The sequence below is a fragment of the Triturus cristatus genome, chromosome 2_2 (genome assembly GCF_964204655.1).
Source record: "Triturus cristatus chromosome 2_2, aTriCri1.1, whole genome shotgun sequence".
Taxonomy (NCBI): Eukaryota; Metazoa; Chordata; class Amphibia; order Caudata; family Salamandridae; genus Triturus; species Triturus cristatus.
The window spans coordinates 1,209,731,817-1,209,757,089 of NC_140582.1; the positions used below are offsets into that span (position 1 = coordinate 1,209,731,817).

At 45.2% G+C, this 25,273-nt stretch overlaps 1 protein-coding gene across 1 annotated transcript in view; it reads right to left on the bottom strand.

The window, feature by feature from the left end:
- LOC146863410 (putative carboxypeptidase X1) overlaps positions 1-25,273 on the bottom strand; it is a 315,940-nt gene that overhangs the window by 218,329 nt on the left and 72,338 nt on the right. The window contains exon 3 of the mRNA XM_085642839.1: positions 3,881-3,990. Within this exon, the coding sequence (XP_085498965.1) occupies positions 3,881-3,990 (110 nt within the window). The remainder of the gene's footprint in view (positions 1-3,880; positions 3,991-25,273) is intronic.

Genomic DNA, 25,273 nt, shown 5'->3' on the forward strand with positions numbered 1-25,273 from the left:
GGTGCAGTGTCAAGCCTCTACAGCGTGATGGTGCAGCGTTAAGCCTCTACAACATGTGGGTGCAGTGTCAAGCCTCTGCAGCATGTGGGTGCAGTGTCAAGCCTCCACAGCGTGATGGTGCAGCGTTAAGCCTCTACAGCATGTGGGTGCAGTATCAAGCCTCTTTAGCATGTGGGTGCAGTGTCAAGCCTCCACAGCGTGATGGTGCAGCGGTAAGCCTCTACAGTATGTGGGTGCAGTGTCAAGCCTCTACAGCATGTGGACGCAGTGTCAAGCCTCCACAGCGTGATGGTGCAGTGTCAAGCCTCTACAGCGTGGGGGTGCAGTGTCAAGCCTCTACAGTGTGGAAGTGCAGTGTCAACCCTATTCAGTGTGCAGGTGCAGTGTCAAACCTCTACAGCATGGGGGTGCAATGTCAAGCCTCTACACGGTGGGGGTGCAGTGTCAAGTCTCTACAGCGTGGGGGTGCAGTGTCAAGCCTCTACAGCGTGGGGTGCAGTGTCAAGCATCTACAGGGCGGGGGTGCAGTGTCAAGCCTGTACAGCGTGGGGGTGCAGTGTCAAACCTATACAGTGTGCAGGTGCAGTGTCAAGTCTCTGCAGCATGGGGGTGCAGTGTTACGTCTCTACAGTGTGTAGGTACAGAGTCCACTCTTTACAGCCTGTGGGTGCAGTATCAAGTCCCTAAAGTGTGTAGGTGCAGTGTCATGCTTCGACAGTATATGGGTGCAAAGACAGCTCCTCATAAGACCAATCTGTGCAGCCTTTCTCACTGCTTTTCCGTGTCAGTTCATCAAACGACCCACCAATGCAGCCTCTTAACACAACCCCTCACACTGCCGACCGATGCAAGCTCATCACACTGCTCACCTGTGTCGGCTCATCAAACGACTCACCAATGCAGCCTTTAACACAGCCGCTCACACAGCTTACCGATGCAAGCTCATCACACTGCTCACCAGTGTCGGCTCATTAAACAACCTACACATGTAGCCTCACACTGCCCTATGATGCAGGCTCATCACACTGCTCACCCGTTTCAGCTCATCAAACGACTCACCAATGCAGCCTCTAACACAACCCCTCACACTGCTCACCAGTGTCGGTTCATCATATGACCCACAAATGCAGCCTCTAACACAGGCCCTCACACTGCAAACCAATACAAGCTCATCACACTGCTCACCATTGTCGGCTCATCAAATGACCTACCAATGCAGCCTCTAATACAGCCCTGCACTGCCCACCCATCCAAGCTTAGGACATTTCTCACCAGTTTTGGCTCATCAAAGGACCCACCAATGCAGCCTGGAACACAGCCCCTCACACAGCCCACTGATGCAAGCTTAGGACATTTCTCACCAGTTTTGGCTCATCAAACGACCCACCATAATGCTCACCAATGACGTCTTTTCAATTACCCACCAATGCAGGCTTTAATGCAGGCCCTCACACTGCCCACCCATGCAAGCTCATCACACTGTTCACCACTGTCAGCTCATCAAACGACTCACCAATGCAGCCTCTAACACAACCCCTCACACTGACCACCCATGCAAGCTCATCACACTGCTCACCAGTGTGGGTTCATCAACCGACTCACCAATGCAGCCTTTAACACAGGCCCTCACACTGTCCACCCATGCAAGCTCATCACACTGCTCACCAGTGTCGGCTCATCAAACAACCCACCCATGCAGTCTCACACTGCCCAATGATGCAAGCTCATCACACTGCTCACGAGTGTTGGCTCATCAAACGACTCACCAATACAGCCTCTAACACAGCCACTCACACTGACCACCGATGTCAGCTCATCACACTGCTCACCAGTGTCGGTTCATCAACCGACTCATCAATGTAGCCTCTAACACAACCCCTCCCACTGACCACCGATGCAAGCTCATCACACTGCTCACCAGAGTCGGCTCATAAAATGACGCACTAATGCAGCATCTAATACAGCTCCTCACACTGTCCACCGATGTTAGCTTCTCATCACACTGCTCACCAGAGTAATCTCCTCATACAACCCACCAGTGCAGCTACTCACACTGCATACCAGTGCAGCTACTCACACTCCACACCAGTGTAGCCCTTCAAACTGCCCATCGCTTCAAGCTCATCAAACTGCCCACTAATGCAGCCCCTTACACCGTGCACCAATACAAGCTCACCACAATGCTCACCAGTGTCGGCTCATGAAACGACTCACCAATGCAGCCTCTAACACAACCCCTCACACTGACCCCCGATGCCAGCTCATCACACTGCTCACCAGAGTAATCTCCTCATATGACCTACCAGTGCAGCTACTCACACTGCATACCAGTGCAGCTACTCACACTGCACACAAGTGCAGCTACTCACACTGCACACCAGTGCAGCTACTCACACTGCACACCAGTGCAGCATCTCACACTGGATACCAGTGCAGCTACTCACACTGCACACCAGTGTAGTCCTCCAAGCTGCCCATTGCTTCAAGCGCATCAAACTGCCCACTAATGCAGTCCCTTACACCGTGCACCAATACAAGCTCATCACAATGCTCACCAGTGTCGGCTCATAAAACGACTCACCAATGTAGCCTCTAACACAACCCCTCACACTGACCACCAATGCCAGCTCATCACACTGCTCACCAGAGTAATCTCCTCATATGACCTACCAGTGCAGCTACTCACACTGCATACCAGTGTAGCTACTCACACTGCACACCAGTGCAGCTACTCACACTGCACACCAGTGCAGCTACTCACACTGCACACCAGTGCAGCTACTCACACTGCATACCAGTGCAGCTACTCACACTGCACACCAGTGCAGCTACTCACACTGCACACCAGTGCAGCTACTTACACTGCACACCACTGCAGCTACTCACACTGCATACCAGTGCAGCTACTCACACTGCACACCAGTGCAGCTACTCACACTGCACTCCAGTGCAGCTACTCACACTGCACACTAGTGCAGCTAGTCACACTGCACACCAGTGCAGCTACTCACACTGCATACCAGTGCAGCTACTCACACTGCATACCAGTGCAGCTACTCACACTGCACACCAGTGCAGCATCTCACACTGCATACCAGAGCAGCTACTCACACTGCACACTAGTGCAGCTAGTCACACTGCACACCAGTGCCGCTACTCACACTGCACACCAGTGCAGCATCTCACACTGCATACCAGTGCAGCTACTCACACTGCACACCAGTGTAGCCCTTCAAGCTGCCCATCGCTTCAAGCGCATCAAACTGCCCACTAATGCAGTCCCTTACACCGTGCACCAATGCCAGCTCTGCGAACTGTTCACCAGTATCAGCTCATTAAGCGTTTTTAAAGGCAAAGTTTATAAACTCACATATTTTAATTGCTGTGATGAAATACTTGATTGCAATTGTCCTTTTTATGACATGATTATGGCAAATGCTAATATTGTTATTTTGTATTTATTGTGACTGAATGTGAACTTTGAGAACTGGATCTGTGTATCTTCTCGGTTCATCATGGCCAACACTCGGGCTGGGGGCATGTGGAGCCCGATCATAGGACACGACGGGCCGTGACCGTGATAGCTTCTCGCCGATTGACACAGCGCCTTATGATCCAAGAGAACTTTTGTGCCAGCACTTTGTCTGCGGAGTGCTCGCCAAATTAATGTGAAATTAATGTGATGTTTGCAATGAAAAGGGAATTTGTTTCATGGTTGTTTTACTTGCAGCTTTTATGTCAATTTGGTCGAAATCAAGTTTATTATATATTGCTCAATTAAATGTGAGTACATGTTAGTGCAAATTGAAAAGTCTGGTTGTAAGTGGGCGTTGCCTGTAACTGTAATAAATTGCAAGCGGTGTGTGCAGTGCTCGCTCACCTGCATGTTCAGGCGGCCACGATGAGCGCCCAGTCCGTAGCGCTCAGTGCTGGATGCCCGGAGCTGGTGGTCAGTCACTCTCAGGGACTCCAAACCCAAGGGAGGGCATTCTTGCAAGGGAGAAAGAGGCAAGGAAAGGAAGTGAGAGAGGCGGGAGTGTCCACACAGCACTCAACGCATTGTGGACTAACTAGAACTGCTTGAGGCTTCCCTAAGCGACTGAATGAATAAACTTTAAAGCGGCTACTGCGCATTGAAGCGTCTCAAGGCGCTTTTCTGATGCTAGAATCGAGAACTAAAACCTGAAGGTCGTCATCATCATCTTCAAACTTTATTCGGCTAAAAAGCCATAAAAGGGCGCAGTAATAAAAACAATTCATATTCATATGCTTAAAATACACAAATTAGACAATAAAATCACATATAAAAACAGAATTTGTGCACTCTTCACCAAATAATACACAAAAAATAAGATCACAGAATATTTTACGAGTACCATATCTATTTCTGATCACCAGCGCACAACGAATAACATTTTACAGTGCCACACACATTTCTAAAGGATCCAATTGTTGCAGAACAACCAAGATTTCCTCATGTTGTCTGATACTAGAAGTGCGCGGGATTGATGCCAAGTAACACTTCCGTGCACAAGAGTCCATCTGACCGAAAAGCATAAAGTGCACAGTGATTTGAGGGGAAACATTATCACAGAGGCACATTGGTGACTAGAATCCCCTCCAGCCTCTCTAAGAAATGCAACTGAGAGCTGTATCGGGTTAGAACGAACTCCTGTGAGAGAAACCCTATACTTCACATTTAAAACAGCTCCCAAATACAACCCACAGCTCTGGGCATGTTTGGATAAACCGTAACTGATCCTGGGACGCAGTTTATCAAAGTCCTCCTGATGAAGTCTAGCTTGCCTTTCCAAAAACATTCTTTTCACCTGCATCTTTGACCGTGCCCCTATGATCTCAGGATTAAAGAACACCCCCAGCAGATCGAGCTCTAAAAAATCATTTTTATATAATGAACCCAGGGAATTGCCAAAGCCTTGTGCAAAAAAAGGCAATCTTTAAAAAAAAAAAATATATTTTTATTATTATATTTCCCAGAAAAGACAATAGTTACAAACAAAAAAAAGACAAAGCTGCAGAATCACAGGGATACCCATTACAGATAACAGTATGTCTAATTAACCGTATAGTTCCTAAAAAAAAAGAAAAGACAAAAAAAAGAACAAAATCATTTAAGCCAACACAATATTAATTAGACAATTCATATTGCATTGTAGCAGGCATGTAGAGAGAGAGAGAGAAAAAGAGGGAAGAAGACCTACTCCATCAAAGGGCCCCAGACTTTCCTGCCCCGTTTCCCCGCTCTCCGTCCCTTGCATTTATGCAGTGCCATCTCCAAATTACGAATGTGGAGCCTCCTAGCATACCAAGCGTGGTACGCCGGAGGGTCAGCGTCCTTCCATTTTGACTCCATCAGCAATCGGGCTGCTGCCATTAACATGAAACAAAAATATACCTGTGTTGAGTTTAATTGTGCTTTCTCGGCAAAACCTAATAGCATCATAGTTGGTGAAATAGACACATCCTGTCTTAACACCTTATGCAAATGTCAATCCCCTTTTTCAGAAGGTTCAGCTTGCTGCACTCAAAGAACATATGAGCCAGATCTGCAGGGCCGTGCCCACATCTCAGGGCCGTGCCCACATCTCGGGCAAAAGTCATTTTCCCTTTTCCACCGTCCGAACAGTTTCGCCGGAGTAAAATACAAGTTGAAAACTGTTTTGAAGTGTTGGGTCTTCAGATTGGCGGAAAGAAATACTTTCTTTGAAAGAGCCAATGATCTGCTTAGGTCCACCTCCTGGTTCTCTAAATTGGCTGCCCAAGTAGTTTCAGTTTTTCCTAAATCATCCGGAGTGGCTTTTGTCAGGAAGCAATAAATACCCTTTATTCAGGGACTTTGTATAGGATGGCATCTAGTAAAGGAATCCTATCTGTAGAGGTGATGTTTGCTATGAGAGGTCTGATGGTTTCCCTGATTTGAACATACTTAAAATGAGACTTAGAGTCGATTTTATACCGCTCCTGTAGCTCTTCAAAAGACATCACACCATTCCTGTCTATGACATCCCCTGTTTTGCTGATACCGGCCTGTTCCCAATGCTTACCAAAGAAAGGCAATCTACCATCAAATCCCTGAGAAACGGCTTCCGGGTTCCCTGAAGATCTCTTTTTAATGATCTGTTCTTCAGGGTTGTCTGGTTAGGACCCTCAGGCCTGATTCCATAGAAGGTTTGTGGTCTCATCATGTAAATGACTTCCATTTCTGATGATCATATATAAATGTATGCCATGGGTCAGCCTAAACATCTGGCAAGGGTCCAGCCATCGTCTACCAAAGTTGGACAAGTCTGCCCTGGATTTAAAGCCATACGCTGCTGTTTAAAAGATCCATATACATACAAACGCCAACACCACAATTAGCCTCCACTACGAGTTGCCCCAAGGATACTGCTCTGGACAACTCCGAGTGGTCTGGTGTTTCTGGACCTGAAGTATTAGGGTCCAGAAACACTTGACTGATTGGGCCAGATGTTAATCACCACCCACAAAAAATGTGTTGGGGAATGGGGAAGGGCTGGTATCCCGGCACTGACCACAGTATAGAGGAGCTGAGAATGTTCCCACTCAGAGCAGGTGGCAAATATCTACATTAAACTTCATGGAATCAGGGAAAACCTGCACAAAAGGACCCAGGAATTCCAGGTCCAGTAGTTTATATCCCATTCCCAGGAGCTTACCTCAGGATTCTCATTAATTCAAGGGGAAATGAAATGTGGAATTGTTGATAATAGCCTTCATGAGACTTGTTAATTCACGGGGAGATACCACGTGGAACTGTTAATACCGGCCTTCATGAGGCTTGTTCATTCTCGGGGAGATACCACGTGGAACTGTTAATACCGGCCTTCATGAGGCTTGTTCATTCACGGGGAGATACCACGTGGAACTGTTAATACCGGCCTTCATGAGGCTTGTTCATTCACGGGGCGATACCACGTGGAACTGTTAATACCGGCCTTCATGAGGCTTGTTCATTCACGGGGAGATACCACGTGGAACTGTTAATACCGGCCTTCATGAGGCTTGTTCATTCTCGGGGAGATACCACGTGGAACTGTTAATACCGGCCTTCATGAGGCTTGTTCATTCTCGGGGAGATACCACGTGGAACTGTTAATACCGGCCTTCATGAGGCTTGTTCATTCACGGGGAGATACCACGTGGAACTGTTAATACCGGCCTTCATGAGGCTTGTTCATTCACGGGGAGATACCACGTGGAACTGTTAATACCGGCCTTCATGAGGCTTGTTCATTCACGGGGAGATACCACGTGGAACTGTTAATACCGGCCTTCATGAGGCTTGTTCATTCACGGGGAGATACCACGTGGAACTGTTAATACCGGCCTCGTCAGTGAATTACCAGGGAACTCTTAACGGAGGCCCTTGTGTTTATTGTGGTGTGGTCCTTGGTCCGTTTTGCTCCAGATGTAAGCCGAAATTTGCACAAGAGGGAGCGTCACCATCGGCGGGGTTCCTACACTTCATATTGAACATCTGGTTTCCAATCATACTGCCTTACTCAGGAGGTTAGGTCAGCAAAAAGGATAAATTGTTTTATTCTGGACTGCTTCAGTAATTTCAAAATAGATGACTTGTCAAATTGTTCAGTGTGCTTCCTGGAAGCACAGCTGTGAGCCCCCTCTTTTGAATTTTTTCTTTGTAAGAGCATCTAATAAAACCCAGAGAAGCTGAGAGTGTCAATCAATCTTTTAACATCCATTGAGAACTGGAATATATTTTCTTATCCTTTTTCTTTTACATAATATGCAATGTAAAGACAATGAGAGAGACAGTGCGAAATAGAGAGAGACAAAGAGAGAGAAAGATAGTGAAAATGGAAAGGTGAAAGAAAAAGAGAGGGAGATGGGTGGAGTGAGGAACATAAGGAGTCAAAAGAGAGAGAGAGAAATGCGCGAGAGGGGAAGCGAGGTAGGAGAAGCCGAGAAGTGGCCAGAATGCCAGAATGACACAGAGAAAGGAAGAGAGGCCGAGAGGTGTCAGCATGCTGAAACAGGGACACTGATGTAAAGAGGGAGAGTCAGAGAGAGATAGAACAAAAGGTGAAGGAAAACAGAGAAAATAAATGAGAGAATGAAGAGATAGAGAGGCCGTGCCCAGGAGAGAGCGCAATTACTCTGATTACATCTTTGGCTTTGAAACCATATTTTGATGGAATCATTTAACGTAATCTACACCTTGAGTGTGAATTCAGGGTCCGAATCTCAAAACACTACAGATACGAATTGTTTACTAGGACATATGACTTGTTTAGAAACTTGCAAGAATTATATCTTCGCGGCGATGCGCCTTAAACTTAAAACTGGGTTCCTTCTCCGTTCCAGGCGTACACCACTGCTAGAAGCACCGGCACTGTTGTATTAAAACTATCCGTGATAGTTCACTTTTTAATGTAATTTTTTTATTGCAAGAATGTGGCCATCTTTTTGGAGGACGTCATGTTTTCTCTACTCTTTGTTTTATTTTTGCGGCATATGCTTGCCATAAAAACACAACCAGTCCCCGCACTCGCTTGCCAGGGCAGGCCCAGTGGCCTCACCGACCCTCTTCAATGTTGGGAATACAGTCTGGGCCCCAACCCCCTTCTGCTCCTGTCGTGCGCCTGCTACGTCACTCATACCATTGTGATTATATACATGTATTGTGAAAATTTAAGGGGTGAAAGGTATTTCAATGTCCAAAACATACCTTCATTTAATTCGTGAGGCACATAAGAATCATCGAATGTTGTCAGGTCATTAACCGAAACTTGCACAACAGGGGGGGGGGGGGAGTCGGGAGTGTGTTAGCCTTTGTGTAAAATGAAAAACAGACACTATTGCCGGATGGACACACATAATACGATAAAATGAAGTGAGATTTTTTTCAGAAGCCACAAAACTCATCTTCCTGTGTTTACTCCCTCTTCTTGAGTTGTTGATGGGCGCGGATCCCCTCCCAGGGTCTTGTAATATCTGCTCCCCACAAGCTGACTCAATAGATTAATATTGTCGGTGTTTTTCACTCAAAGTGGAACAGCCAGTTCTAAGATCATATCTCGCTCGGATGTTGACAAGTCTCTCTGTTTCCAGAGGCATCAGTTTGAAGATATTATGAAGCCTGAGTTCAGCACCAGGCTGAGGGGGGGTTGGGAAACCAGTCACGTGGCCGCCGCACGCCTCCTTCCTTCTCTGCTCCCGGAAGATGCTGCCCCCCTTCTCCCTACTCGCCCTGAATCCTGCATCTTTTCTGGGTCTCTTCCCGATGATGTCTCAAGAGCGAGGTGTCCTGCCCGTTCATGCAGCTGATCTCACTCTAACGAATTATCCTCACCCGCTTCGCCTCTTCTCCTCCATCCTCTAGTTCTCCTGGTGCCCCTTCCTTCACAAAAACCATCCTGCTGACAACACAGGCCCCTTGCACGATGGTGCGAGCTAGGCTGCCATCTCTTGGTGCCCCTTCCTTCACAAAAACCATCCTGCTGACAGCACAGGCCCCCTTGCACCATGGTGCGAGCTAGGCTGCCATCTCTTGGTGCCCCTTCCTTCACAAAAACCATCCTGCTGACAACACAGGCCCCCTTGCACCATGGTGCGAGCTAGGCTGCCATCTCTTGGTGCCCCTTCCTTCACAAAAACAATCCTGCTGAGAACACAGGCCCCTTGCACCATGGTGCGAGCTAGGCTGCCAAAACGGCACCGGCGCAGGGGGACAGGACAGGATTGCACCATATTGGATAATTATAGTGCATTATTGCCCCTTCCCTGTGGTGCAGGGCAGTGCCGCAACTTGTTGCGCTGCCCTGCACCACCAATCCCATAAATATCCCTGAGTCTTTATCTACAAGCGTCCACTTGAAATAATTTGTTTTGTTTTTCTTATTTGCAAACTTATTTATAGCAGGATGATTCCCTTCCTCTGGTGCTGGTTCGATGTGACGCGCACTGACGCCAACTGGAGATGATGCGCTATGTAAGAATGTAAATGAATGAATAGATAAATAAACGTAGCTCCTCGAGGTCCAGCGATAGATCAGTGTGTTGTAAGTGAGTATGGGGTTATTGCGCCACTGAGTTAATGCTAAAAACCAAAGTCATAAAATGTTTAGAGTAATTTACTCATATTTTAGTACTTCTTTGGTAAAACCAAGAAGAACACTGTTTTAAACTGAAAAACTGCTGGTGATCATGAAGCTATTGTCACCAGTGATGTCATCGATGATGTCATTTATGATGCCTAGTGTCAGGACATGAGCAGTGCATTGGAGAGTAGGGGGCTGAAGTTATGGTTGCATATCTCCTATAGCTGGTGAATTTCAGTCGTTTTCCTGTTTTGATAGTAATTATAACACCCCCTTAACAGAGTATTTACTGAAACTGTTTAGGATTTGTTTTAGAAAATTGATAAGTCCCGAATTATGAGGAAACTGTAAAGCGGGCCCAGAAAGAGATTAGCTCCGATTAGTGTTTTTTTCAGAAATAACATTTTGTCGCGATTATTTTGCCAGTTTTTCACCCAGGCTTTCATTTGCTTTCAACAGGTGAAATGTGCGTCTTAAAAACTCTGGATTTGTAGTAGCCCCGTGCGATTTGGGATTCCTGATGGGGCTGGTAACTCCCATTACCAGCCTTATATGTAATTTTGCAACAAACAGACAACGCGGGAGTAAAACATGAGGTCCAACAAAAAGAAGAAAGAACTGAGGAAATGATGCTTGGGAGTCAGCCAAATGATATCACGACATCACCAGCTGGTAGTAGCAGAAAGACGAATGCATTGGAACCCCCTAAGGAGGGAGCCACAGACTGTTCTGATGACCAAGGTGTATTCACTCAAACTATAAAGTGCACAAAATAGGGTATCAGGTATCTGCCTGGCACTAACTCCCAGAGCAATGGTACCCAACCAGCGTAAGTGAAAACTTAAAATATAAATAAAACTAGTCTGAGAATGGATTCCATCACAAGCAGTTCTTCACATTACCTCTCTTTATTCTCATAAATTCGATATCACAGCTAATTGGCCAAAGAGCCTGTGATATCAAACTCTGTTTATATATTAACTAAAACTATATTTACTCCCCAACACACATCTGGAGGAAGTAGTGATAGGTTAAACAGGTCAAATATATTGTGGCTTCTGCAGCATATCCCCTCTTTTCACCACTATGGATCAGAGGACAATATCAGAATTCAATCTGAAACTACCAACTCTTTTCTAAGTACAGGATCTAGCACAGTCACCTGGAGCACCACTAGGCACGTGAAGCAAGATCTAAATGAAAAATCAGCATTCACTCATTGGGGCATCTACATTAGATTCAAGGAACCAGAGAGATCCCTATATCTTGAATAACATCAGACAAGAAGATAGTTAAAACTCAGTAACCAAAAGTATATCATAGGATGCGAATAGTGCTAATGATTCTATCGCGAAGAATAATCTTGTGATTCAACTTAACCTTAATCAGAACCAACTCAATAGCTGCACCATTTTTACACAATGAGCCGGAATAAAAGATCAAGGCTGGGGCTGTATTGCTTCTACATTAAATGCAGAGAATGCAAATTATCCCTAAAAAATACCCGGGGTTTTCTGATGGAGAACAGCTGATCAAGCCGGATCTTACGGTAATATCCTGGAATGTTGACGGGTCAAGGCATAGCTTTAATCAATCTAAAGCACTTACATTTATAAAAGCTGATGACCTTGTTTACAATTTCTGGATACCATGAGATACATCAACCAGCCACTAAAACAAACTACTTTGGTCGCCGCTTCAGCGGTCTATCAATCTGCTCTACAACAAGTTTAAGCGCAATGAAAACCACCCTCAACATCGAACACCCTGCGTGTCGGGCAGTCACTACCCATGGTCTCAATACTTGCAGACGCATCAAACCACTGCTTCTTATCAATGTCTGCCTAAGTCTCCATAGACTAGATAAGCAGCCCTTAGTGGAAGGCGTCTCGGAAGCACTGGATGAGCTCATTTGCAGATTTGCTGCTCATGAGATAGTTGTGACAGGAGAGTTTAATATGAATATTCTGGGAGAAACCTGCTGACACGCATCAATCCCTACAGACCACTCAAAGTGGACAATAATGAACTGTTTGCATGACTTTCGACTTAATTCTTTATACCCCTTTCAAACATCTACAAAACTGTTGAAAAAAGATCCACATGCATTTAGGGGAATATCAACCCTGGATCATATGTTTGTGAGTATCCTCCTTTTAAAAACTCTCAAGGATTATACGGTAACCGAGCGCCCGAGAAAGTGACCGCTACCCATCAAGAATGAAATTTCAACTTGTGTTGCATATGGTGGAACCATTGGTACTGGAAGGATCAAAGGGGGAAGAAAACTACACAGTTATAAGAAGGCTAAAGTAGAGTAAGGCCTGTTTATCCCACTTTAATGCACGGAGAAACATGTGTAGCCTACAAAATGCTGGTGATGATCCTACAATAGGTAACTATCTTCAGGAAAACTGTGATACAATGACAGACTCCATATTTAATGCTATAGGAGGGAAGGGGCATCACAAACCAACAGTAACAAGGATGTCAAGGCTACAAAAGGTTGCATCCCCATAGAAAACTGGGTCGTGCACGGTAACAAACTCTCTTTGGACCTGACCGCACAAGGTGAGGGTACATCCAACCCATCAGAATAAGAATTCCACGAACATCCTCAGTGTCTCAGCTGACACCCACAAACTTCTCCGCTTCATTAGAGAAAACGAGGCCCCTGGTCCAAATGGCTTGCCGGGGTCCCTCTTCAGAGCAGACATCGATTTTTGGGTAAACTACCAGACGCCTCTTTTTTTGGGAATCTATGCAATCTGTTCAAGTCCCAGAATCGTGGAAAGGCTCTATTTTACACCAAATATATAAAAAGGCGACCATTCAAATCCAGCAAGCTATGGAATAATTGCTCTACGTGATTTCATGGCGAAGCCTAGCCAAAAATGTTACTGCACAAACTAGAGGAAGGGGTATCAGGTGCAAATCTAATCCCTCTTTACCAAACATGGTTTAAGCAAAAAGTAGCTACAGTAGACAACATAGTGGCGGAGCCTTACATGATATATCGTTCTTCAATGTATGGTCTCCTCCCCCCCTTTTTTGCATGCTACGTTCATTACTCAGCAGCCTTTGATGGGGTGGAGCAAAATATCTTGTCAGACAATTTAGCAAAATGGGACATACCATGCACCCTACTCAAAACTATCATCTCTCTAGACTCCAACACAAGGGTGCACATTAAACTAGGCCAAAGAAGCAACGTTACAAGCCGGATTACTACTAATCGGGGCTTAAAGCAGAGCTCCATGCTAGCCCCAATGCTATTTAATCTCTACACAGCAGATCTATGTAGTGCATTGACCAAGGCAAACATTTTTACCAATCATACAGTACGCAGAGGATCTGATCATACACGATAATACAAAAATTGGTAAGCAGCACGCTCTCGATGAGCTAAACAAATACAAAACACAATTGATTGTCATGCTGAGGTTGGCAACCACATTCTCAGATCACAACAAAAAGCACATTATCAGAGAGACACCTGTATGTGTGTTTGTGATATAAAAACGAATCCAAGGGAAAGTGTCATTCGTAAAGCAGAAACATAGGTACCGTCTATGGTGCCATGAGGTCGCATTCCCCTAAATAATATGCAGACCAGTCTTATTGTTGCTAATTGTGGCTTTGGATTTCGTATCATCTTATTGGTGTAAATATTGATTATACTTGTTACCCACAAGGAGGTTGGAGAGACGGTGTGACAAAAGTGTCTTTGAGTCTCTCTCCACAGAATTTATGGAACACTGAGTTGGATCACATAAATATTCAGAAAATAATCCTTTTCTTTATTTTAATATCACCCACGATGCAATTATCATTGTCATCAAAGGAATATAATCAAGAAAAGTCAAGAGATCTATGACAGAGAATAGAAACTCACTTCATCTTTTATGTTTCGGACATTCTTCGTCTCTTAAGTGAGTGTATAAACACGTTTTGGTGGCTTGTCGGCAAATCTTAGATTCAGCACATTGAATTATTCCATGTAGATCAACGTTTACGTTTGCTGCAATTTGGATGAAGCCACACTACTTCTGTGCCTTTGCTGGCATTCGATTGCGATTAATTGATATGAGCTGCTCCTCTGCATCTCCCTCAGATTCCTAATCCAGCGAGTCTTGAAGTTCTTCCAGGCCTCTTGCCTTCTCAGTCACCGTCCAAGTGAACTACTGTACCTCTCATGTTTGATATTTTGCAAGCAGTGTAGCACACATTGGCAAAGTGGAACCATGCTTTTTCATGGTGGAACATTCTTCCGTGTGGTATATAATCCCAGTTAAAAATTGTGTTTTTGGTTCTCAGGGTAGGTATGCACCATGTACAAGCAAGAACCACCACTCCACTCACAGTAAGCTAGATACACACTAAAAGAAAACCTGGGCTCACCCTCTGGTAGCTTGGCACAGTGCAGTCAGGCTTATCTAAAGAGGCAATGTGTACAGTATTTTTGCAACACACACACACACAGTAACATTATGAAAACACCACAAAATATTCAATTTTTCGATTAGAAAATAAGATTATATTTTAAAGAGTAATACAAGACCAAGATGACAACAATCCAATAAGCAGAACCAGAGTTATGAATTTATAAATAATAAATAAAAAAGGAGGGCTTAGAAGCAAATAGTGCTTAGGGGTTACTTGAGGTCGCACTGGACCAGGGTAAATCCAAAGTTCAGGCCTACTGAGATGGAGGGCAGTCTGGCTGCAGGACTCACGCAGGTCCAGCTGAAAAAATACCTTGGATGGAGCAAGTGTCGGCGTCGAAGACTTGAAGCAGCTGTTCCAATCCACCCAGATGATGAAGGCTTCATCGACGAACCCCTTTACGATGCAGGCCCTTTGTCATCAATCCACGCTGTCCGTCATCGTTGAACCACGCAGTCCATCAAAGCTCATGCATCGAAGAGCAATGCATTGGCTCCGATCGGCGCAAAGTCGTAACTGCGTCAATTTTGAAAGTTCTGTACAGCAGGGACCAGGACTGGATTGGCACCACTTGGCACAGCAGGACACAAAGATGGCAGAGTCCCAGTCCTAATGCAGGGTTGAAGGAAGTCTTTGATGGTCCTGAGACTTCAGAACAGGGTTCAAGCCAGAAAGCCATTAGAATCACTCTGGGTTCAAGTGAGATGGGTTCAGTCCTTGTCCTCAGCGGGGCATAGATCAGGCAGCAGGGCAGCACAGCTAAGCAGAAAATCAGTTCTTCCAGAACAGCAGCCAAGCAGGTTTGCAATCTTTGAAGCACAGCAGTCTTTACTCCTGGAATACTTCTTCACATGTTCAGTAGTGTACTATCTTAGTAGGGTCAGAGCCATAGTACTTATACCCACTTGTGCCTTTGTGGGGGTGACTTCAAAGAAGAGTCTTTGAAGTGTGCAAAGGTCGTTTCTTCTTTGTGTGGGTAACAGGACACTTCCTATTCAGGTGTACGTGTCAGCTCCCCTCTCTCATCTTTCCCAGGAAGAGATATCAGAATGCAGATGGATGCAGATGAGTTCTCTGTCACACCCACCCTTCCTGTGTTTGTGACTGTCTAGAGGGAATGCCAAAGTTAAATGTCACCCACCCAGGCGTGTATTGCAAGGCACACAGAGCAGTAGGAGCAGAGAAATGTCTATGTGTAAAAAGTAGCATTTCTAATATAGTACTCTTAAATCCAACTTTACTAGTAAAGAGGATTTATCAGTACCATTTCAAAGATATGAAACACAATGCAGCTACTCCTTTGTAATCGGAAGTTACAGCTTTAAAGTGTTTTATGGCAGTCCCAATGCTAACCTTTGTTTTAGAGGAGTAGGCTTCACAGAAGTGAAAAACAAAGTTGGGTGTTTATCACTACTAGGACATGCAAAGCTGAACAGTACGTGTTCTACCTTTTACTTATACAGCACCCTGCCCTATGGCTACCTAGGGCTTACCTTAGGGGTGACCTATGTTTAATACAAGGGGAGTTTAAGGCTTGGCAAGCAGTTTTAAATGCCAAGTTGAAGTGGCAGTCAACTGCACACACAGGTCATGCAATGACAGGCCTAAGACACATTTGAAAGGCTACTGGTGTGGGTTGCACAATCAGTGCTGCAAGCCCACTAGTAGCATTTAGATTACAGGCCCTGGGTATATGTTATGCCACTTTACAAGGGACTTACAAGTAAACTACATATACCTATCAGGTATATTTAGGGGAGGGGAGGGGAGGGGAGGGGAGAAGCACATGCACTTTAGCACTGGTCAGCAATGGTAAAGTGCTCAGAGTCCTAAGGCGAACAAAATGAAGGTCAGGAAAAGAGGAAGAGGAAGAAGGCAAAACGTTTGGGTTGACCCTTCAGAGAGAGCCAATTTCAACAATCTCTATGTAAATTGCCATGTTTTAGTTTGGGGTCAGATAATGATAGGCCTCAACTTCTCTAACCTCTAAGCTTCTTCTTTTACTTTGATGGTAGGGAACTTCTTCCATGGGAGCTGGTCTTGTTCTCAACAGTTTTAATGAGAAGTCTAGTTCCAGGATGTTATTCAATGGCATGTCGAGATCTCAAAGAATACGGTGTATGTCCTTACCTTTTTCTTCTGCATCACCTCTGGTGCAGGATTCTCACAAAGTCTCTTAGACAAGCATAACTGCACCTATTGACTAGGTGACAGTTTTTATAAATCTGGGCCTCAAAGTAACCGGCATGGTGTAATTGCCATCTGCCACTGTAGTGGGAAGTGTCAAGAATATTTTGTGAGCCTCTAAGGCATTTTGAGGGATCACTTAGCATTCTCTAGCAGCACCCATTTTGTTTTTCCGCCACAATCCTAGTCAGGGTAAGTGTAGTACACACTAATTTTACCGGTGCTCACCATCTGGCAGCATGGCTCAGAGCAGTCCAGCTAAACTACAATGTGTAAAGTATTTGTGTACACACACACAGAGTAACACAGTGAAAACACCACAAAGGTGCTCCAAACCAATTTAGAAAAATAGCCAATATTCATCTGAGTAAATCATGACCAAAACGACAAAAAATCCAACATACACGAATCAAAATATGAATTCCCAAAGATTAAATGCAGTTCTAGCACTTAGAAACCCAATAGCTCCAGCTGGGGCCATAACGACGTGCTTGACGAAGTCAAATCTCAAAGTTCAGAGCCAAACGGGCAGGAGCACTGGCTGGCTATGGAGTCGTACAGACACCGGTTACAGTACCTTAGAAATGAAGACAAAATGAAGATATTGCGAGGTGCTGGGGAGGAGAGGCGTTGCTGAGGCTGGTGCAGCGTTGATTCCTTACTCTAGTTGGAGGTCGTTAGCACATCAGTGTTCAGGACAGTGATTTGCTCAAATGAGGTGGGGTGTTACTGAGGCAAGTGAAGCATCAGTTCCTGGAGGCGGTGCAAAGTCGTTGAGCCATTGACGTCCGGGACATTGGAAGGCATAGGGGGTGTGATGCGGCGTTGGCAGTGAGGCATTGATTTCCCTGGCGGTGCGGGGTCGACGAAGCATCGAGGGTCAAGCCACAAGGCGTCGAGTTTTCGGTGCTGATATCACGCCACGGGGCCACAGTTGCTGCAGCTCCAGACACCTGCTGTGACAGCCAGGCTTGCGTTGCAAGTTATGTCGTTGTGTAGAGCGAGCACCACGGCTCCGGTACAGGCAGCGGCACAGTGTCAAAGTGCAGCGCCTGCTCCGAAGTCGATGTACTGGTTTCGTCTTACTTAGTACAGCAAACTCACTTCCTAGGGCCCAGGAACTGGATTTGGCACCACTTGGCAGAGTAGGCCTCTCAGCAGAAAACCCAGGTGCTGCAGGTACAGTCTTTGATGGCCCTGAGACTACCAACTGGAGGCAAGTTCAACTCAAGCCCTTGTAGAACCTTAAAAAGCAGGATGTAGAGAGCAAAGTCCAGTCCTCTCACTCCCAAGACAGAAGCAGCAGGCAGCAGGCAGCAGGCCAACCCAGCAAAGCAAGAAGCAAAGTACTAGTCCCTCCTGGCAGAACAGATCTTCTTCTTGTCAGAAAGTCCAGAAGTGTTCCGACTATATGGTGTCAGAGGTCCAGTACTTATACCTATTTTAGCCTTTAAAGTCAGTAGATTTCAAAGAAAGGTCTTTGTAGTGCACAAGACCCTGCCCTTCCTGGCCCTTGTTCCAGCCACATGACGGGGGGAGGGGGGTAAGCAGCTCTTTTTGAGGGGACAGGCACAGCCTATTAAGGTGCAAGTGTCAACTCCTCCCCCTGCTCTAGCTCAGGAAGACCCATCAGCCTGGTGATGGGCCAACAGGATATTCAGGGCACACCTCAGCTCCCTTTGTGAGTGACTGGCATTTTCAGACCTGCAATTTAGAAAACAAATTCACTAAAAGATGTGTTTTGAAATTGTGAGTCAACAGACACCAAATTCCAATTTTCAATCTGTCCCACATTCGACGACACACTTGCAAAGTGTTACAAGGCAGCTCCAATACTAACCTATAGGAGAGATAGGCATTGCTGTAGTGAAAAACGAGTTTAGAAATTTTTAACTATCAGGACATGTAAAACATAAAACTACATGTCCTACATTTTAAATACACTGCACCCTTCCCATGGGCTACCTAGGGCCTACCTTAGGAGTGCCTTACATGTAATAAAAGAGAAGATTTGGGTCTGGTAAGTAGGTGTACTTGCCAGGTCAACATGGCAATTCAAAACTGCGCAGTGGCAGGCCTGAGACATCTTTGAAGGGATACTTATGTGGGTGGAACAATCAGTGTTGGATACCCACTAGTAACATTTGATTGACAGGCTCCGGGCACCTGTAGTGCACTGTACTAGGGACATATTAGTAAATCAAATATGCGAATCAGGGAGAAACCAATCATGCCATGTTTTAGAGGAGAGAGCACAGGCACTTTAACTCTGATCTGCAGTGGTAAAGAGCCCAGGGTCCTAAAACCAACAAAAAGAGGGTCAGAAAAATAGGAGTAAGATGGCAAAAAGTTTGGGTATAACCAGGCAAAAAGGGCCATGTCCAGCACTTCATGAAATTGTTAAGCGTGCCAAGCCCAATTTCCCTCTAGATTAATTTGTGGTACGTTGATGATAGACAGAAGGAGCTTGGAAGGCGGATCCTACATATCCCTCCCTACAGATGCAAATATGGTCACTGTGTGATCCTTTGTCACCCGAGGGAGTAGGACTCAACATTGTACCCCGTGCACACTCAGTATGGGTTCTGATTCCACTTCGTTGCCAGTTGTTGGCAGTGAGCTGAGTGTCAACGATGTCAGTGCAGGGGAGGTAAGACACATGGACTCAGGTTGTCAGAACAGGTGTGGCTCACTGGTTAGAGGCGGCAGACCCGTAAGCAGAGGACGGCCCGGGACCAGGGTTCGATTCCCGACGCGGCAGGGTCGTGGACCAGGGTCAGCGGGCTCGATAATTCTCGCCTCGGTGCCTACTCCAGTCAGGGACCACACTTGGCAACTCTGGGCATTAGCTTGCCTCATCTTCACAACGGCCCCCCCAGACCGCCGGGGATGCTTGGTTGCACCTTAGAGATACCCATTAGGGACCATCTCTCAGGGTGAGCCAGGACGGGTTCCCCAGCGGTCGAAGCGCGGAGATACTCCTCCGGGAGTCGATTCTAGCGCTATATAAACCCACAATTAAATTAAATTAAATTAAACAAGCTGTTTATCAAGCGGAATGCATGCAAAATGCCCTGTAGGGCAAGAAAGCCTTGTCCTACTCAGTGGGGAATTATTGTGCCCTATAAAACAAGAATACCTCATTCTGATCAGTGAGGAATGCACGGATTGAGGTATTTTCGTCGCATTCAACATTATCAAAAGCACGACAATGTAATGACCTAAATGACAATTGCATGAAATGCTAACCCTATTAAAATTAATACATTGCATGAACCCACACAGTGGATCTACAAGCAGCTGGGCTTTTGGCATAAGGCTTTTGTTTCCCTTAACGGCGCAGCAGATCTGCCCCAATTCCACTCCATTAGCAGAAACAAAGTATGACATTTCACTTCTTTTGAAACTTGCCAACATTTTTGGTCAACCCTGCTCAAACTGACCTTACAAGACCAGGTCTCTTCTTCAAAGGGAGGTATTGTCTCAGACTTCTGAACATAGCAGAGGTCACACCAATGTTAAAACAGGGAAGGACTATATGCCAATGGAATATTAGGAACTCAAGGTATGAAAAAGTGTGGATGGTGCTCGACGCCATTTCTGGATTTTATGATTTTCTAAAGACAATTGCAATCAGAAGAGGAACAAGCATTCCAGTCCTGCATAAACAACTCCACCCTGGTGGTGTTCCAAGGATCAGCCTGAGGGAATATGCTCTACTCCCGCCTCCTCGGAGCCACATCATCTTTCCTCCTTTCGTGATCGCCAAAGAAATGTTGGCTCTGACAATGCTTGTTTCATATTTTGTTTTGATTCCTGTAAATAAGGGCCTGGGGTGGGAGGTGGGTTAGCATTCAGATGGTTTGCAATATTAAAACAATATTTCTGGCACAGACACTGGGCTCAGACCCACTGCAATCTTTTCTGAGAAGGATCTCACTGCTTTTACTTTAATAATTAGTGATCCCAGTTTTATGGTATTTATTTTTTTGACATTCCTGTTTGTATTTATCCTTGTTTATTTTTTTGCAAATTTTATTTGCATTGATCCATATTTATTTTGGGTTTTGTGAAAGAAATGAAGCTGAAACTGGTATATCTCCACTTGTATTAATGCCTGCCAGGTTTCAGTGATGTAAACACCCACAGAAGATAAATCAATGCTCTTATATGAAAATATATAAATACTGCTGTTTAAGCCTATTTCCTAAAAAAACTCCTTTTGTTAACCTCTGGCAGTCATCAGAGAGAGCATGTAGAATCACACAAAGAAGAACTCAATGTATGTTTTTATCAACATTTAGAAATGAATACAGACAAGAAAATAAATATTTTTCTGTCAGTATTTATCTATAAAAATCAGTAAAAATTGAATCTAGGGAGTCTTAATGATAGTATACGTAAAGTAGTAGCAGAGTAGCAATAAAGAAGTATCAACACATAGAGAGAGGAGTGTAGAGAACTTTGGCTCGAATATAGAATTGAAAAGAGTGGGTCATCTTCCAGTCAACAGTATCGGTTTCCCTCCTGGTATTTGGATAATATGAGCCCCTTTAGCAAACATGCAGACCCTGTGCAGAAGGCTTCCTGGACTGACCTATGCAAGGGCCACATTTCTGTGATACAGAAGGGCCAATGTAGATGTTCTGAAATCAGAAAGTGAACCTAACACTACACTGGTCAGACATTCAGGAGTGGGCGTTCCCTGGTTTGTATGGGGCGTGACCCCATGCTAATAAGGGGACTCTATTGTCTGTAGACATATTCTCATTAGAGAACCATGCGAGCAAGAGGAATTACCGGGGTGCCCCGACTGCCTGGTACCTAAGGAAAGGCAGATATCAGTGCCCTAATTTGAGCCAGTGGTTTCAGGTGCTCTGTACCGGCACTTAATTGTTAGCACCTGTGCTTATGACAGACTGCCAAATGATGGTGCTGTCTGCCCATTTTAGATATGAGCATAAAAACAGCTGTTTATTAATTCAGTATACATTAACATTGACTAATACCTGCTCCCCACGCCATTCTTATAGCTTTGGGGGCTTGAAATACTATGCGAGCGGGTGATGTTTAATAGTTGTGTTGGTACTACTATAGTTGGCAGCATTGGCGGGGCCATGGATGGTGCAAGCTGCAGTGGCTTCCTGACAAGGGCCCTGGCACTCATATTTTCACAAATTAAGCACTGGCAGATATTAAACATAGCTCCCCTCAGGGTGCACTTGGGAGGAGACAGGTGGAATCCATCAGCAACAGTACAGTGTAAACTGTATTATTTACCCATGTTTTTTTGCAAATGTAGGTATTTGGAGCTGTTAGAATCATGGAACACTTCGGCGCTATACAAAATGACGTCAAATACTAATTTTGGTGGTGATGGTACAAGTGCCTTGATGTTATGTTATGTTATGTTATGTTAATTTGTATTTGTTGAGCGCTTAATACCAAAAAGGTCTCTAAGCGCTATAAGAAGAGTAGCGTTGAGTCCAGGCAGTACAGTGACGATTAGGCCCAGGCTTCTGTGAACAAGATGGTTTTTAATTGTTTTCTGAAGGGAAGAAGGCGGTTTTCCGCGCGGAGTTGGCTAGGTAGCTTGTTCCAAAGAGTGGGGAGGAGGGAGGAGAAGGCCCTCCCTCCTTTGGAGACATAGTTGAAGCTAGGGCAATATAGGAGACTCCCTGTGGAGGACCTAAGTAAGCGCCCTGGCACTTATTTTGTGAGTCTTTGTTTGATGTATGTGGGGGCTTGGCCATAAATGGCTTTATGGGCGATACACAGGCCCTTAAATTTAGCCCTTTGTTTTACGGGCAGCCAGTGAAGGCGTTGAAGAAGAGCCGAGACTCGCGTGTGTCTCGGTAGTTTAAAAATGAGCCTGGCAGCGTCATTCATAGCTATCTGGAGTTTTCTCACTGAGGAGTCAGGAAGTCCAATATACAGGGAGTTGGCATAGTCAAGACGAGCCAGGATGATGGCAGACACAATAGTTCTCATGGTGGAGAATGAGAGAATGGGCGAGAGCCTCCTGAGTAGCCGGAGAAGGCCCACACAGGTGCCAAATACCGTGGAGACTTGATTGGCCAAGGTGAGTTTGTCATCCACTTTGATTCCCAGGCTTTTAACCACCGGGATCGGGACTGGGGCATCGCCCAACTCCTGGGGCCAGTACAGGGAGTTCCAGGGGTTGCGGTCATCCGACATGGCAAGGACTTCGGTTTTGTCAGGGTTGATTTTAAGTGAGTTGGCCATCATCCAGTTGACCGTAAAACTTTTTCCATCTTTGCACAATAGTGGTGACAGGAGAGCATGTCAGTCAAGATGGTGGAGTGTAGTTGCTGGTGCTTGATAAGGAGATAGTAGTAGCTGGTGTGGAGGGTCTGGAGGAGGATGCTAGCGTACGCTGAATGATGGACTTGAAGATGCTGAGCTTTAGAGAGCTGTCCAAAGTTAAGGAGCATTCAATGCCTTCTGTAAACCTGCAGAGCGCCGTCAGGGAAAAGCTGTAATTTTGCTATCATACCACTGTTGTACCTCACTGAGGCCTTTGTGGGCGCCATTAGAATGAGGAACATCAAGGGCATATGTATCATTTTATCACACAGCAGGGAAAGGGCAGGAATGTGCCGTATTTATGCAGGCACCCTTGCATCACGGTGGAAAGGTGTCTGCGTTGTTAGCAGGATTGTTTTTGTGAAGGAAGGGGCACCTCCCTGCACGAAAACAACTCCTTGATGTATTTTCCACTTTCTGTCTCTGCTGCAAAATCCAGCACAGATGGAAAGAGGAACTAACAAGGAGAAATAAACATATGTATCTCATTACTCCTCACCAGGGGAGGCGTAGCAGTTTTGGTGCATTTTCAGTTCTACTACTTATCATAAATTTGGGAATGCATGGAAATGCATGGGTTTTTGCATGGGAACACCAATGCCCCACCCATGCACCACCCATGGAATGCCTCCTTGTGGCAGAGTAACACAATGGAGCAATTTGTGCTGCGTTGCGTTACTCTGGATTTATCAAACCTCTCAGGGGCCTTGCGAGGCTTAATAAATCACATCTCAAGGATTGTGTCATTTTTGCACCCCGTTGTGTGGTGCAAAAGTGGCACAGCCCTTGATAAAATTGCCTCAAATCAAATATCTGTGTATCCATTTGAGGTCAGAACTCTCACCCCTATTTCAGCTTTAGCCATATGGCTACCATCATTACTACAGCTGAAAGTGCAAGGAATGGAGGAGGTCGGGTGTACAGAGAAGATTCAAGCCGTGCCACCACTTTACGGGCATCATTGCCATTGCCCGGGTAATGCACTAGTTAACACCACCTCCCAGAGTGACACATACTGGGGAGTGGTGCAACTGGAAATTGAATTTGTTGACTCAGGAATTACGAGCTGAATTGGTAGTTCCATACTCAATTCTGAATTAACGGGGCTCGAGCAAAGAAGCTCTAAGAGGTGAGGACAGTCTGTGGGACGGGATGAACCAGTTCCTGCTCCAACATGCAAATCTCAATACTGCTGATGAATGTTAGAAGAGCATTTATACTTCCAGCTCAGGCGGAGGTGCCAACCATGGGCCGTGCTCTTATGGGGGTCGCAACCTCGTTCCAGGAGGACTCAGAGGACACATAAAAAGACTGTTCATGACCCATAAGGATAACTCTCACCTTTAAGGTCAGAGCTTTAAAGATGAGCAGAAGCATTAGTTAAACAAAAGAGACATCCCTTAGCCTGCTTGTCAACTGTAGCCACCTAAAAAGGTGTTAATGGCCAAGAGACACCAGACCGCTGGTCTTTCTGAGGAGGCTACCACGGAAAAAAACAGGTGGCCCTCTGTCTCTTCCATCAAGAAGTTGGATAAAACAAATTATATTTATGTGAAAGATTTCTATGTGCTCCTCAAATAAATTTATTTTAAAAAGTATGTACCTGAAAAACATAAGAAAGCAGATATGTAACACCCTGTGTGCTTTCATCGATTAATCTGACGTGAACTCTTGTGTATAGCACACAATACAGAAGGAGATTTTTTTTGCAACTCAAAAAATAATAGTACAAATATTATTACAATGGCTTTGATTTGATTATGAGGATCCATGTTTGGCCAACCAGAATTTCGAAGACTGGATCACACAATCCCTTGAAGCCACTCTTCCCCTGAGTAAAATAATGCTGAAACGTTCCCATAAAACTGCCCCCTGGTACTCAGAGGCTCTCAGGGAAAAGAAACGCCAATGCAGGAAAATAGAAAGACTATGGCGTCTAGATTACTCTTTGGAGGAAAAAAACCCGATACCGAGAGGCAATTAATACCTACAAAGCCGAGGTCAAAGCTGCCCAATCTGTATACTTCTCTGATAAAATCATACTAGCTAAATCCAAACCTAAGGAAATTTTTCAAATACTGAAAAAACGTACAAAACTCCCTTCTTCTAGCTTGCACGAGGAAAAAACAACAGCCCACTGCAACGACTTAGCAGAATTTTTCCACCAAAAAGTTAATAAAATCTATTCATCATTCTCCTCTACAGCTACT